Raw genomic sequence first — 17,521 nt, 5'->3', positions numbered from 1 at the left:
AACTGTTATCTTTACTGTATTTATGTTTTAAGTGTTGTTAGTATAAGAAAAATACAGAAATATCACAGAAATATCTTTGAACTTGGCATGTAATTCACAAATGTATGTGAAGATGTGCATAGAGACATGGATTTGGTACTTTTATGTATAAATGGGCTTAAGGCCAGCTTGTTGTTTTGATCTTAACTGTGCACGTTGTACCTTTAAACCATTAAGGTCAAATTTTATTTATCATATATAATTTTTGAAGTGCATTCATCATCACTGAAATGTATGACAGGCGTGATCATTGTTTTTATTAGAAATAAACAGTGTTATAAGACAATACACACATATAGATTTTAGCTATAAATAAGATGGCAAAGTCTAATGGTCTTTAGGGTATAACAGCAGAACCATTGTGCAGTACCAAGAACTTTAGTAACAAGCGATTTCTTTTCTGGGTCTGTTGCTGTGGCTGCTGAGGAGATGGGGGAAGGTAATACAAAAGTAATTGCCAGGTCACATTTGTTGCAGGATTGCTTCCCTGGACTATAGCTGTAGAATGAAACTAGAAGCAGGGCCATTTGTGGTGGTAGTTGTGGTGGGGTGCTGTTCCCGGATCTTTTGAATTTACCTGCCTATCTATGATTATCGTGGTGATTAATTTTCATTCTCTGCCAAAGTTGTTATCTTTGGATGATGACTTTGGGGGCCAGGAAGCAGGGAAGATGACCTGAAGAACACTGCCTCTCTAGTGGCTTTTGGATAGAGTCTTGATGTGCCTCCACTGGATTCTGAAGGGAGGTTTGAGTTGAAGTTTGTTTAAGTTATTTGATTAATTATCTTTACATATGCCATCTCCTGTCTCCTCCATGGTGTCTTTAGAATAAAAGGAAGCTTGTATATTATGAAATAGAAATTGCAGAGAGGATAGTGGAAGAAGTAGACAGGGTTGGAGTGACACATAGGAGTTAGGTTAAAGAAGATGAGAATGAAAGAAGGAATGTTGGAGATTGTTTATACCTAAGTAATCAGAGTTTATATAATACATGCGTGGAGAAAATAACAGATGGTAGGAGTTTGCTCCCCATAAAATAAAATGCTAATTGTAATGCTAATTGTTTCTATGGGGTGGTGTTATGGGACAAAAGGCTTACGACTACTGGGTTATAGTACCTCAGTCTACTCATGCAATTCCTTTCTATATGGCTTCCAACTTCATCATTCCACTGAAACTATATTCTAAAATTACCAATAATCATAAATGCCAAAATCTAATGGCCTTTTCTCAGTCTTCATCTTTCTTCTTCTTCTTTTTTTTTTTTTTTTTTTTTTTTTTTTTTTTTTTTGCAGCTTTTGACACCTCTATCATCCCTTTTTCCTGCTTATTGTTTCTTCCATAGGTTTCCATGACACAGGTCTTTTCTTCCCTCTGTTTCCTTTGAAGAATATTTGTGCATGTCTTGTCTTATTGGTCTGTTTTCTCATAGGCTCTTTTCTCTCTTTACTCAATTATTTTTGGTGATCTCATAAGCTCTCATGGGTTTAATTATTAATTATACTAGATAAAGAAGAAGAAAAAAGCCATAAGAAGGGTAATTCAGCATTTGATAACATGAGAACTTAAATTAGAGGGGAAAGCACTTTCTTTTAGAAAAACCTGCCAGGAAAATTTTTGATAGGAAATAGATTTAGATCAACATCTTATATAATATACTACTAGTATATTATATAAGATTATATAAGATATATAAACTCTTATATAATCTTATATAATTATTATAAGATTATATATAAGATTATATAAACTCTCAGAGATTATATAAGATTATATATTATATATTAATATAATATATTATATAATATAATTATATATATATTATATATTATATAAGATTATATAATATACTAGTAGTATATTATATAAGATGTTGATCTAAATCTATTTCCTATCAAAATTTTCCTGGCAGGTTTTCTAAAAAGTGTCTCTAATTAATTCTCTTATCATAATCTATTGGTATTACTTCTTGAGATCTCAAAAATTATGAGAAAAGTGCAAAACTATGCAAATATCTGTCAAAGAGAAAGAGAAAGAGACAGTGAAACCTAATAGTGGAAAGGAGCAAAGTTGCAAGAAAAAAAGAGAAGAAAAGAATGAGTGAAATGAGGCATAGTTACATGGCATATAAAATTCATGAATGATAGAAGTTAAGCAAAAAAAAATGACGAGAAGATGAAGACTTGAGGAAAAAGCCATTGACCCTAGCATTACATCTTTATGGTAGTAGCACATCATGAATAGTATTAACCATGAAGATGCATGAATGTACTATACACTCAGTGTCATCTTTACCCTAGCTATTTAACTAGCTGATTAGCATTCTTATTGAGCAAACTCAGCATCTGATTAAGTTTCTTGAAACTCTGATTGCATGAGTCATAACAATCTTCAAAATCTTCTCTTAACTCAGTCATCACCTGTCACTCATCAAATCATCTTCTTTCAAATTAATAGACTTAATGGAGAGGCTGAGATCAAGTGATTATAAAAATTAGCAAGATAGATCAGACTCTCAGCTCAAGGTCATGAGGAATCAGTCTTAATCAAAAAGTACTAGAGAAGAAAAAGTGTAGTCATCTTCTCTAGCAAAATTAATATACTACTTCATGAATTAAAGGTGGATATATGAGAAATCTAGATCAAATATCATTTTTAAAATTTATTTAAAGTGAATGAGATAGATTCTTCATCTCAAACCTTGGTGGAAATTCTTAATCAAATAACTGATAGGAAGAATTGCAATAAAAAAGTAGGTGAATTATTCTTACAAAATTTCACAATATTTGCATGAATAAAAATCAGTGGATAATGAGAAGAAATTGTAAGATCGAAATAATCATTTTAAAGCTTTTAATTTTGCAAAACTATGCATAGTTTTCAACATTCACTACTCTGCCAAGACCTGTGTGTCCCAAATTTTAGTCTCTCCTAGAATGGCAAGTAATTCACTATATGTTGAAACAATATCAGTAGAATTTAATTTCTTATATACATATTTCCACAATTATCACGCTGCTCAAATAATCTTAGATCAAAGGAAAATGAGAAGAATACAAAATGGAACAAACAATCAACAAAAATTGAATAATCTTAGTTTGATCCACAGTGGCACTACATCCTCCTAGGACATGATTGTAGATGGTTCGTTCCATCACAAGACCATTGGCATTGGCTTAAACCACCTTACTGTTGAAAAGAACCACATCCATCCAAGTAGATCATTTTATAATCTTCTTGTATAATATTCTCTTGGTTCTACTCACTTCATTTAGCATAAGTTCATTTAAGTCTCTTTAGGCCTTTCTGAAATCATTCTGCTGATCATTTCTTATGGAACAATAATATTCCATAACATTTATATACCATTTCTTATTCAGCTATTGTCCAACTGATGGGCATCTGATACTCAATTTTCCAGTTCCTGTGACAAATAATCTTTGCATTATATGATTAATAGACAAACATATGTGAAAAACTGGTGGAATATAAGCCATTCTCCAACAAAGTAGTTGTCAGAGGATATGACATAATTCTTGTCCAAAGCAGAATAATCCATTATAAATGATCATATGAAAACATACTCCAAATAACTAGTAGCATATCCACAAGACATATTCAGGAGCCATATGCATCCAAATATAAAATGCTTTTTGCAGAAATAGAGACAGACCTAAATAATTGGAGAAATATTAATGCTTAATGGAAGGTTGAGTCAATGTAATAAAAATTAAAATACTGACTACAAAATTTACTTTATAAGTGCCTTACCAATCAGACTATCAAAATATGATTTTAGAGAAGTTGAAAGGATAATGAAATGTATGTAGTGGAATACTATTGTGTCATAAGGAATGTATGTATAATTTCAGAGGAATTGAAAAGACTACTAAGAACTAATACAGAGTGAATGAACAGAACTAGAAAAGTGATCTATGCAGTGATAAATTTTTGAAGAAAAATTAGCCTTTCTTTCATCTATCTCCTGGCATATATTATCTGTAGCCACTTATACTTCTCCAAGATTTACCTTGTCTGTGCTTAGACTTGTTCCACACAAAGCTCTTCCCCAATTAAAAAAAAAAAAAAAAAAAGCCTTAGGGACCTCCCTATTGAAGGATGAATCCCTCTGCACATTGATAATTTTCCCAGATTTATTACTCAGTCATTAACACGTTCCTACTCTGTGAAACACATCTCAACTGAGAAATTTAAATACCCAGTTACTATTCAAACTCTATTCAACCCCTCTCCCCACTGATAACTTTCTTATTTCCATCCCCCTTAACCCAATCTCACCAATCTTCTAAAGTTATCCAAACTCTTTATTTTTCTCACTGGAATGCCTTCTCAAAGGGAAACAGGCTGGATTTCATCTTAAAGCTTTTTCTTTTCTCATTGAGTCTTGCTCCCTGATGAAACAGTTTTTCTAATTGCCCTTTCCAATATTGGTTGTGCTTTTAAGTCATCCACCCAGATTTTCTAGTCATGGAATTCTAGTCATAAGATTGAATTACTCCTTTCTTTCCACTGCCATTTTCAGAAGGCTCTCTCTCTACCATCATTGTTCAGTACCTTCTCCTTCACTGAGATTCATTCAATCTATATTTAGCACCCACTTAAGATTCTGGTAATTGTATCTATGGACCTCCAGGACATTCTCACATTCTCCTTTGTTCCTTAATGAGTTCAGTGCCTGACTCACAATCTTTCTTTCTTCCCCAACTCTTACATTCACACTAGGAGATTTTAATATTTGCACACAGACATAGATACACACACACACACACACACACAAACTTTTTCAAATAAAACCTCAAATAATCTTAACTTACTCATTTTCCATAATCAGCTCTTCTACTCTACCATAAAAAGTCATGCCTTTAATATTACCCAGATATTTTATATTAATGTTTTCAAACTATGAAATTCCTTTATCTGATCATAACTTGTTGTTTTCCCAATTCTCCCTCTGCTTTGTAACTCCAAACTTGTTCTTTATCTTTGCTATGAATCCTAGCCAATCCCCACCTCCCAGTTCTAACACCCTTCAATTCTTTCTCAGGCATTCACCACTGCACTGGCTATATTCTCTTCCTTCTCTTTGGTGAACTAATTCATTTTTAAAGTTTATACTTCTCTTCAATCCCTTGTCTTTTTTCCTCTGTAGAAGATAATTGCCCTTCCAAACACCAGCCTTGGATTATTTTCACCATCCTACTGTAAATGAAGCTGAGCAAAATGATGAAACTGTGTTGATTGGTTTCACCATAACTTTACATTATGTAATATCAATTGGCCTCTAACTGCAGCGAGACAATCCCTTTATATCTACCTAATCAATTATTTATCCTGCTCACCAAAGCAGCTTTTCCAAACCCTTTCATTCTACATCAAATCTCCCACAGCTGTCTCTTTTTATTCTTTAAGTTGAAAACCTTGCCTTATATTTCTAAAGAAATTTAAGCCATTCACAGAGATCTCTGTCTTGCCCCTTGACTTTTCTGAAATAGTTCAAATATCTTATTTTAAAAATTATTAAAATATTATTAATTTATAATTAAAATTTAAAAAATTAAAAAAAATTATCATGTGCCCAGCAGAACATCAAGGAGGACTCATATCTTTGCTTCCTTGTAGGTTATTCTTTTGTTCTGTGTGTGTACTTTTTACTTTATTCATTTTTTTCCCTTTTCACCCCCCATCTCCTCCAACCAGACTAGTTAATCTATATCTATCTCTCTATCTATGTATATTCATCTACAGATAAATATATCTATATATACACATATATATCTACATTTATTTATATATACACATATACATATGCTTTTATACATATGTAAACATGTATCTAAAACAATTTTAATATGGCTGACATGATGTAGATTTCTCTCTTGCTTTAATCTTTAAGTTGACTTTGTCTGAGATTTGAGATCCATGATAACTAGTCCTACTTTTTTTTCCTAATACATTCTATTCCTCATCCTTAGAGTATTTGTGTATATCTATCTATCCCTACTAACTCTTCTACTTTAATTCTACATCTTAACTTGCCACTTGTCTATTACTTAACCTCCCTCTATGGATGCTCCCTTATCTTCTCCCCTACTATTTTCTTCCCTTTTTATCCCATTTTGATTAATTTATATACTTTATCCCACTCCCATTAATCTAAGCACTCTTCTGAACCACAGTATATCCTATGCCTCCCTTTTCTCTTCTCTTTATCCCTTTCCCATTAATCTACACACTATGTTCTACTGCCATAAATCTAGACATCCTTCTATACTTCCTTTCCTATTTTCTCTCCATTTATTTCTTTATAGATTTTGGAGGTTGCTTATACTCTTTATGGTTTATATGTATAGTGTTCCCTATTTAACCCATTCCCAATGAGAGTAGGTTTTCAGAACAACCAGGCCTCCTTCCCCCTCTAACGCTTCTGTTGGTTCTTCCTTTGCACCTCATTCATATAGCATAATTGTTATTTTTACCTTTTCCTACACAGTTTTGCTTTTTAGAGTCAGCTCATACTCAGCTCTCCCCCAGTCTTTCTTTTGAGCTACCCAATTACTAATGTCAAATTTAAACATATAAGGAACATAAATTTCCATGAAAAAAAAAAAAAAACAACAGTTGTTGAGTCCCTTGAAATAAATCTTTGATGTTGGTTCTTATATGTTAAGTTTTCTATTAAGTTCAGGTTTGGTTGAGACAAAGTCCTGAAAATCTGAAAGTTTATTGAATGTCCTTTGTTTCATTCAATATTATGATTAGTTTTTCTGGATATGATACTTTTTTGGCTGCAGGCCTACTTCTTTAGATTGTTGATATATATTATTACAGGACCTGTAGTCGTTTGTTGTAGCTGTGAATAAATCCTATATAATTCTAATTGTAGCTCCAGCACATTTGAATTGTTTTGTTCTTTATTTGTTTGTTTTTGTTATTTTTCTTATAGGATTTTCTTTTTGATCTGAGAGTTTCGAAATCTGGCAGTAATATTCTTGTGTTTTTTCTATGCAGGATCTTTTTGAGGTGGTGATCAGTAGATTGTTTCTATCTCTACTTTCCCTCTTGTTCTATCACTACAGGATAATTTTCTTTGATTGTTTTTTGCATTATTGTGTCAAGATTTTGTTTTGGGTTTTGGTCACAACTTTCAGATAGTTGTCTTCTTATATTTTCTCTTATTGTAATGCTGGAGAAACTGAGGCAAGATAGAGATTAGAGAGTTTTTAGTAGTTTATTAATTGGAGAGTATAATTGACTGGACAGGACTCTCATCTCTTTATATCTTTTTTCGAACAAAGAAAGAACATAGCAAGAAGTTTTCTTTACAGAACCATTGGATTCTGTCAAGATGGGGGGGAGGCTATAAATTTCTTACTAAAAGCCAGAGTCAGGATGTCTGAATAAACAGAAGTAAAGATGTCAATGAGGTATCCGGGGTAGTCTTATCTTTGGGAATATTTTAGAGGGGGTAGTGTCATAAATTCTTGAGGGCAAAAGGAGTTAGGAGCCAGGAAGTCTCATCTCCCCCTCATCTTGAGTCTCACATTGACAATTTATAACCTTAGAGCAAATGGTCCTCGGTCTTAATGAACCAGAAGGGAGTTTTTACAACTAAGGGGATTGAGACAGAACAGTTAAGGAAACTGTGGTAGAATTCAGGGAAACTCAGGACAATTAGGGAAACTAGTACAGGGAAACTGAGGTAGAACAGTTCAGAGAGACTGTGGCATAACATTATTCATTCATCTTTTTTCCAGATTTATTCTTTTTCTTATAAGAGGTTTCACATTCTCTTCTGTGTTGTCATTCTTTATATTTTGTTTTGTTATTTCTTGATCTTTTTTTTTAACTTCACTGGCTTCCCCTTGCCCAAATATACTTTTCAAAGAATTCTTTTCTTCTTTAAGACTTTGTATCTCCTTTTATAATTGATTAACCATTTTTTTTCTTCATCTTGTTTGTCTTCAGTAGTTCTTATTTTTGTTTTTCCTCAATTCTCATTTGAGTTTTTCAGGTTTGTTTTGAATTTTTCTATAAATTCTTTCTAGGCAAAGAGCCATTTAACATTATTTTTGCCATAGAAGAGGCTATTTTTTAAAAACTTCATTGTCCTCTGATGATGAAGCCTGATCTTATCTATTTCTTGAAAAATAAGAAACTAGCAAGTTTCTGTAGTTGGATTTTTCTTCTTTGCCTCTTCTATTTTTTTTTTAATGAGAACTATTAGTGTAAGCATCTTTGAGCCTGGGGTTGGGAGAAGATGGTGCTTCACTTTAGCTCTCCCCTCTGACCTGGAACCCCAAGTGGTTGTGCAAGTGCAAGTGGCTGCAGCCAGCTGTGTCCTTGCTTCATTGTTTCTACACTCAGAAGCAGTTTCCTGGTTCCTTCTCTCCCAGGCTAGTGTCAGCAACACAACTGGGTCTGATGTTCCCAATCAGGTTCCCTTGATTCTTTCAATCTTCCAGGACTCAGACCCTCTTCTCTTGCTGTTTGGGAGGTGAAAGTTTCTGTAATTATGGCTGAAGCTACCTCAGAACTCAGCTAGCCTCAGGACTTCCCCCATCCCCTTATTGTTTCTGAGGAGTTAGCCTGAAGAAGTTTTATTTCACATCCCTTAAACCCTGGTCATTGGGATCTGTCTTTGGGTCTTCTCGGTTTGTCCCAGTAGACCCCTGTAATGCCCCAAGTCTTATGTAATTTTTACTGGTCTGTGTTCATCCTGTAGAGCAATTTTGTTCTATTTGTGGGGGAAATCTAGAGAGCTTAAAATTATCTGACCCACTTCACGGTCTTCCCAGAATCTTCCTCCCAGTTCAGATATCTTCTGTTACTATTTCCTCCTTCCTCCCCAGGGGTGCGTGAAAGAATTTCTTTTCCTTGTCAAAGAAAAATTCTCTACATGTATAAATCATCCTCTTCTATATCTTTTTCTCCAGTGAATTGTTTTCTTTATCATCCCTTGTCTAATGTGAAGATTAAAATTATACAATAATTTTACAATAAGAGAGACTGTGGCAGAAGTTAGAAACAATGGCATGGTATTAAAGATCCATGTGAACTTGAGATTTTTGTCATGATCTGAGATGTCTCTTCCTTCAAGGCCCTATTTTTATACGGCTAAATGTCCAGTCATTCTAGAATATTCTAGAACAACCGATATCCATTGGTTTATATGTGATACATAAGCTAAAATAATCAATTTGTCAGCAAGGTCACTCACAAGTTAGGTGAAGGTATATCTTCACATAAGATGGATAGGCTTGTCCTTAATTTGGGCAGGAGGAAATGGTGCAAGCTATCACAGTCAGTGACCTAAGTGGTCATAAGAAAATTATGTGCTCCTATTGGACAAATAATTGGTCTGGAGGTACAAAAATATTTTGTGGGATTTTCCATATACTTTCCATCTTTGACCTGCTGAACTTGGTCACCATCACAAGGCCAAACAAGGGTGGAGGGCCTCTAGTTAACTTTCTTTAGTTATACAAGTGAATTTATAATCTGTAGCTTAAAGCTCTGAGGCCTTATATACAGAACTTGGATATTATTCTATCAAATTGGTTAATATTGATTAGAATAGAATAGAGATCCAAATGAATTATTTCTGTATTCAGTGTCTCCCTATCTGCTGATTGCTTCCCTGCTATCTATCTATATAAACATGTCCATATCTTCCCCATCCTCAGAAAACTCACTTGATCTATCCATTCCTGCTATAAGTCCAAATCTCTTCTCCAATTTATGATTAAACCAATTCCTATAGGGATAGCTAAGTAGTACAAAGCATAGAGCACTGACCCTGCAGTCAGGAGGACCTGAGTTCAGGTTTGGCCTCAGTCACTTGACACTTACTACTTGTATAACCCTGGGCAAGTCACTTAATCCCATTGCCTCACAAAAAAAACAAAAATCCCACCACCATCAATGCTTATACATCCTTTTTAACTATCTGTGTTCTGGTTTATGACTTCATCCCTCAACTGAAATTGCACTTTCTAAAGTTACTAACACCCTCTTAATTGCCAAATCTAATAAATGTCCTTTTCTCACCCTTCTTGATCTTTCTACAACCTTTGATGTTGTTAATGATCTCAACTGATATCTTCTCTATATTTTTGTGACACTATTATATCCTGTTTTCTTCCTATTTCACTACATCTCTGTCTCTTTGTTGGATCCTCTTTACTCTTTTTTGAATATAATTCTTGGCCTCTTTCTGTACTTAGAATGTTCTTCCTCATCTCTACCTTCTACTCTCTTCTTTCAGGTCTCAGCTAAGTTCTAACTTCCTCATGAAGCCTTTCCTCATCCTCCTTCATACTAATGCTTTCCCTCTGACACAATGCCAGTTTCTTCTCTATATATCTTGTTTATATATAGTTGTTCGCATATTTTCTCCCCCCCTTAAACTATGAACTCCTTGAGATTAGGGATTTTTTTTTTTATTTTTTTTATTATTATTTTTTTTTTTGCCTTTTCTTGTATCCTATTATCATACTTTGGAGACAAGTAGAGGATAGATTGGAATGGGGAGAGACTTGAGGCAGACAGATTCACCAGTTGGTAATAGCAGTAATAAGGCTCTAGTAAAAAGGTCAGAAGCTAGATTATGATGGCTTAAGAAGAGAGTGAGAAGAGAGGAAATGGAGGCAATTATTAGAGATGGACTTTTCAAAGGGTTTAGCTACAAAAGACAGAAAAGATATAGGATGATTAGCAGGAATAAAAGGATCAAAAGATAAGTTTTTGAGGATGGGGAGACATGGACATGTTTATAAGCAAAAGGGAACAAACCAGTAGATAAAGGAGGTTAAAAATAGAGTAGAGATGACAGAAGGGATAGTCTCTTGGGGGAAATAGGATGGAATTGGATCACTTGAACATATAGAAAGGTTAGTCTTGGTAAGAAATAAAGATATTTCATCATTTAAGACACAAGAGAAATTTGAGAAAATGGTAGGAGTCCTAGTGATAGGAAATGAGGAAGACAGAACTCATGGCAAAAAGCCTCATTTTTTTTACCTGTAAAATATGAGGCCAGGTTCTCAGTTAAGAGATGGGGGTGGGGTAGGGAAGAATCATGGAAGATCTGAGATGCGATGGCATAGGTTGGAAAAGTTGCCTTAGAGCGTAGTATAGTGATTGATAAAGATATAGTGATGAGACATCATTTGAAATTGTGTAACATCAATTTATAGTGGACCCCATCAGAACATACATGATTTTCTCTACCATGTGTAGGAATCTTGGTAGTGATACACCATGTGTAAGAAAAAAAGACAGCAAATGACAAGGAATGATCCAAGGATGAGATGTAATTGATGATAATGTTAAAGAGGCCAGGAACTCAAGAGAAGTCAATGTAAATTTTTTCACCAAGGGATCAAGATGAGAGGAGGAAAAGTGGTTAGTATAGGGGAGATGGCCCGGGACAGAATTGAAAGGTCAAGATATTTGAGATAGCTTATAAGGAAATGCAGAAGGAGAGGTGAAAAGTCAATTGATTATGGTCAGAAAAGATTTCAGAGTTTTTGAACATGAAAGTGGTACATTGGTGAGTGATAGTAAATTTAAGGGGTATGACTAGCTTTGTGTGCAGCTGAGGCAGCTGAGGCAGACTGGAGGAATACCTAATGAGGTGCTATTTTTATTATATCATTTTTGAGAAAGTGAGACAGAGAGATTTAGTGTCGAGATCACATAGTTATTACATATGATGCAGAATTTAAACTCAGATCTTTTCAAATCCAAGTCCAACATACTATTTGCTATTCTATCTAAAAGATAAAGATAAAATCTAAATTTATCTAAAAAATCTAATTTTATCTAGAGATAAAATAAAGATAACTATGGTGTGTGGGGGTGTGTTTGTGGAGAGAGAGAGAGAAAGAGCATTGTGTATTGGATAGAGACCTGAGGTTATTCAGATTAGGAAAATTTGTGTCCAAATCTTTCATCTGACACTTAGAACTTATATGACCTTAGGCAGATCACTTAAACCTATTTCAAACTCCCCTTATCCAGTCTGTTGACAACATTATTGATTTTGCTTTTGCAATATCTCTCAAATATACCTACTTCTCTTATCTGATATTGCCACCATCCTAATCTAAGAAGTTGCTAATTCACATTTGGACTATTTACAATACCCTGCTGATAGGTCTGCCTGCTTCAGGTCTCTCTAAGCTTCAATTCATCCTTCATTCAACCATCCAACCCATGTTATCTCCTGACTCCACTATATCCCACAATCCCAAGAGGCAGACCTTGGAATTAAGTACAGATTCTCAGGTCTTTAATTCTTTCTTTGTACCATATTTGAGAAGATTAAGTCAATGGCATATATAAACTTGCATATTCTTTGTTTTCTACTTATTATCGTCAACAAACTTGAGTTTTCTTTTTTTCTGTAACATTACAGAAAACAAAGGCATTCCATATAATTCCCACTGTTGAAGAATTTATTTAGTCTTCATTCTTTGAGACAACAAAAGCCATCATTGTTAGTCAAATCAATAAAGTGCTCATTGAGCATGTACTATATTGCAAGGTACTGTCATATGGGGAAGAACTGTAAGACATGGTCCCTATCCTTGAGAAAGTTTCTTTTGGAAAACACTATTTAAGTTTTTTCTTTGTATCTCTAACACACAGTACATTACCTTGCATATAATAGTTATTTTTGAAAGAATCCTTGAATTGAAGCTAATTGAAGACCTAAAATTAGTGACTTCACTCTCAACTCTATCAAAGTTATATTCCTAGACTTATAAGACAATTAATTGATCCATCCTACCCTGTTGTTCCCTTTTATGCAGTCTTCATTTTAATTGGGTTCTTAACTAATTCTTTCCTATTTCTAACACTTTTTTTCATTCCTTTAAAGTTTCATTTTAGGTGTTATCTTCATTAAGGTTTTTTTTTTTTTTAATTTTTCCAACTAGACATTTAAAGAAGTGGCATTTTTCCATAGTTGTAATTTATATATTTCATAATGTCTTATTAATTTTATTGATTTCAAAGCATTTTCACAAATATTATCTTCTTTTATCATGCATGTGGGTAAAGTGGAAATATATGTGATATGACTTTACACATCCAAAATATCTCCTGTATGAAAATAACTCCCTAATTGGTTCTGCCTCAATTAAAAAGCCTTTATTACCATTTCCTCTGAGTTAATATATTGAATTAGTTATTTACCATTAATACCTAAGCAAGAATTAATTCATCAGATTAACTAGCCAGTCACTTACCAAAGTTGTGAGGGAATTTCACACAGATTTTGTAAGTTTTGATCCCAAGAAGAGAAAGATCTAGGACATAAATCACAGCTAAGGAGGAATGTCACAGTGGAGAAGCATGAGTAACCTGAGAACTGTATTATTTATTAGTTCTAAATATTTATCTTGTCTCCTTTAGATGAAGAACTTCTTGAGTATAGGTATTATGTTTTTCACACTTTCTAAATTCTTTATGTAATGCCATCCATAGAGACCACTTATATATTCAATCAGTATAATGCTATTTGATTTCAGTAATTAGTTGTTATTACCATGTTAAAACTTCAAGTATTATAAGTCTATTGCAAAAATCATTTTTCTTCAGAATTTGTAGCCTTCCGAGATAGGTAATTGTGTATATGTGGTGTATTATATTGTGTTAGTATGTATTTATTTTTATTTTTTGTAGAGTTATGAAAAACAATCCTCCAAAGATGTATTGAAAAGGTTTTCCATAAGTGTTTTGGTGTCACTTCTTGCTGTCAGTAAAAGAGCTCAGAAATATGCCTGGAATGGTAAGCTTAAAATATATGAAAACTGCAAATCAAAGTGTTATGGAAGTTATTTTGAGAGAATTATATATCTTAATGTAATTGGAAGACTAAAAGTAATACATATAATTTAAATTTGTAATTCAACTAAATTCTAAAGTATTTATTATGAGCATCTATACTTTCCTAAATATTTATCAGAACATAGTGCCTGCCTGAAATAAACAAGCGTGGTCCTAAGTAATTAGTGACATTAAGTTATGCTATACTAATACTTAGAGGATTCTCCTTATATTGTTTATTTGACATTTAAACATCATTCATTGTGTAGAAATTTATGGAAAGTGATATATTGGTGTCATGTTGTCTATCTTTTACCTTGAAGTACAATTGCTTGTTAAGCTTCCAAGATTTTTTCTGTCCTTCATTTAAAGATCTCTGAAAGCAGAATTTTAGCATTTAATTATTTTAGTGGATTTATGTTACTCTTCTGATGCAGTTTGGAAGCCTTCCTTGCTTCCTCATCTTTTGTGCTTCTTTTCCATATCTTGCTACAGGTCCTGAATAGAAAACCAGTTTAGTGTGCTCAAGAACTTCTTATTTTTGTTTTTATATTATAATATTTCATTGTGAGCAGTATACTGAAGCTGTCCTTGTGTAGTCTTTCATTCTCACTGAAATATATTTTAGAAAAATATTCAATTTTGAAGCCACTGGATATGGATATATGACATACCTGTGTCTGGACCTCATCTGTAAAATGAAGAGGTTCACTAGATAAACTTTAAGGATTATTCCAACTTTCTTCTAATCAAATTTATTTTCTTTAGGTTTTTTTCTTCAAAGAAATATTGGAAAATAGCATATCAGTATCATATTTAGAATACTAACTTTTTTGAGGGTACAAGGCAAGGCATTGGGGTTAAGTGACTTGCCCAGACTCACACAATTAGTTTAGCGTATAGTGTATGAGATCAGATTTGAATTCAGTTCCTAGGGCTGGTGCTCTATCCACTGTGCCACTTAGCTGCCCTAACAGTAATCATTTATGCACTGGCAAAGAGTCATCGTTTCTTTGTCCTTTCTTCTTTAGGATAAATAAACCCAAATCATTTGACTTTCTGCCAAAAAATCTGTATCTATCTCTCAATTCAATTCAACAAATATTTACTAAATACCAAAATTCTGCTCTTTAACAATGTATGTAGAGATAAATGAAAATTATTTACTGGGATAATTCTTGTCTATAAATTATTGATTAGTGATTTTCTGATGAACTTTATTTACTTTGACATGACCTAACATGCCAATATTTAATGTTCCATTTAATATCTGCTGTATGATAGATAACCCAGTACCATGAATTGTTTAATGATTTAAATTAAAGAAATGAAGAGAAATAACTTTACAAAGTCATTAGGTTCATCTCTCTACTAAAAAATTTCCCCTTGGTATATTTTCATACATTTATTCCTGTGGATAATGGGCTTTCAGCTTATATCTACAGTTCTTTTTCATCATTCTTTCAACACAGTATATTGTCTGAGGGAGAAATATATGAAAATGGAGGAAAATGAATAATTAAACATTTTATTATCTTTAACTTCCTTTTTTTAAAAGAAGGATCTTAACAGATAAATATATATACCAAATCTAAAAATGATATTTTAAAAAGAGTAACTACTTTACTTTTAGTCAGTAAACATGGTCTTTTCATTAAGCAGGTCTCATTCATGTTTCTTTAATCAGTCTTTAGAGCATTATATTACTTCTAAAATTCAAAGCTGATTACTATTGGAGAAGGAATGTTGCAAAGAAAAGCTGCGCATATTTCCTTCTGGAAATTAATTTGGGTCCCAATTTTGAGGTGAAAAAATATGCAAAAAAGAAAAATATGTGAGTAAATACTAGCTTCAGATTTGACTCCCACGAGTAAATGGCAAAAACTATGGAGAGAACCCATAATATTAATCCATTAGTTAACCAGACTCTGTTTTTGTTTGTTTGTTTGTTTGTTTTTTACTTTTTATTGACCTCTGCAGGTTAATTTTAAATGTTTTACCAGTTTGCCTCTTTTGCTTTGCTTCACAAATAAAGGATTTATCATTTGAAAGCTTTTTCCTAAAGTTAAACTTCTAAGTATCTTTTACCCACTTTATGGCAAAAAAACATTTTTTATGCTTAAATTTCATTCATTTCTGATGTTTACATGACACAATCATTCTTTTTTAAATTCCCCTAAGTAAACGATGAGAAAAACCATAATGTAATGAGTAAAAGGCTGGCTTTGGAAGTCAAAAACTCTAAATTCAGATCCCACCTCTGAGATTTACCAAATGTGTGATTGATTCTAGACAAATTACTTAACCACTTTGAACCTGTTTCCTTTTCTTTGAAGTGAAGATAATATCTATAGTATGTACTCACAATTGTATTGAGCTTAAATGAAATAATTCAGCTAATTTAGCCACTTAATGATAAATATCAGACATTATTGTGAATATACAGATTTTATGACCTTTTCTTCTAACTTTCTCTATTTTCATAAATCTTTCACTTGTTTGACTGAATTTTCAATTCTTATGTTATCATCAGTAATAAAAGTATTGAATCCATATCCCACTCTACACCTGGGCTAACTTCAGCTATAATCAGATACATAAACATATTGTTGTAAAATAATAGAGGCAGAATGGTGTAATATACACATTGCTAGATTTGAAATAAGAGGACTTGGGTTTAAATCTTAGTTCTGTCATTTTTTAAAGTGTTGTAATCTTGGATATATCACAGCCTCCGTGGTCCTGCCACCCAGGGTTATTGTGCCTACAAAGTGAGGTACTTCCCAAACCTGGAAGCATTATACAGGTGCTATAGTTATTATTTCTTATCTATAAAATCATAGGACTAGGCTGGTTGACCTTTAAAGTTCCTTTCAGCTTTTAATTTGTGATCTCCTAGAAATACATAATACTTATATTTTTGAGATATCTAAGTGTCTTAGAAACAAGTGGATTTTTCATATAAGTTCTCTCCCATTTCTCTTCTTCATAATCATAAGCCCTATGGTGTAAAAGCTAAACACTCTTTTCTGTGTTATTAGTTTCAAATGAAAGTTCTAACGATTGTCAAGGAAATTTAGTTCTAAAATCTTAGAGATTTTGTCTTTCAGCTGGCCTCATAGACAGCTGCATAGAACAGATGAAACACATTCATGCACAACTGAACTTAGATTCCCTGAAGCCTAGGAAAAAGGGGCCAAAAAAAAAGGTAACTATAAAATCTACAAGTTTATTATAATAAAGAATGAGTTTAGTTGGAGTCCATTTTCCAACATTAGTTTCTTTTGCTGAGATGACACAATACAAGCTTATTATAAATTGAATATTAATTTCCTGGTTATATGTAATAAGTAGTCAGATAAGAGATGAATGTAATAATAGATTGCATTATTTGTAAATGATATTATCAAAGCCTTAAGGATTTGGGATTATATTTTAATATAATAACTTTAGAATCCCTTAATTGGAATTTAGATCATGTCTGTTGTTTAAAGACATTTATGTTTGATCTTGTGAGTGATACTGTGCAAACTACCAATCTAATCAGTCAAAAAAAATTAGGTATGAATCTGAGTTTTTAATCCAAATCAAATAATAAAATTCACATATATACATATATATACATCA

The 17,521-nt window shown here is 32.9% G+C and overlaps 1 protein-coding gene across 1 annotated transcript in view; it reads left to right on the top strand.

Moving 5' to 3' along the window:
- RTTN (rotatin) overlaps positions 1 to 17,521 on the top strand; it is a 213,390-nt gene that overhangs the window by 174,225 nt on the left and 21,644 nt on the right. Inside the window, exons 41-42 of the mRNA XM_023496275.2 lie at positions 13,751 to 13,856; positions 17,005 to 17,102. Of these exons, the coding sequence (XP_023352043.1) occupies positions 13,751 to 13,856; positions 17,005 to 17,102 (204 nt within the window). The remainder of the gene's footprint in view (positions 1 to 13,750; positions 13,857 to 17,004; positions 17,103 to 17,521) is intronic.

Source organism: Sarcophilus harrisii, chromosome 1, assembly GCF_902635505.1.
Source record: "Sarcophilus harrisii chromosome 1, mSarHar1.11, whole genome shotgun sequence".
Lineage (NCBI taxonomy): Eukaryota > Metazoa > Chordata > Mammalia > Dasyuromorphia > Dasyuridae > Sarcophilus > Sarcophilus harrisii.
The sequence above is the reverse complement of the archived record's forward strand: the minus strand, read 5'-3'. Positions and strand labels throughout refer to the sequence as shown.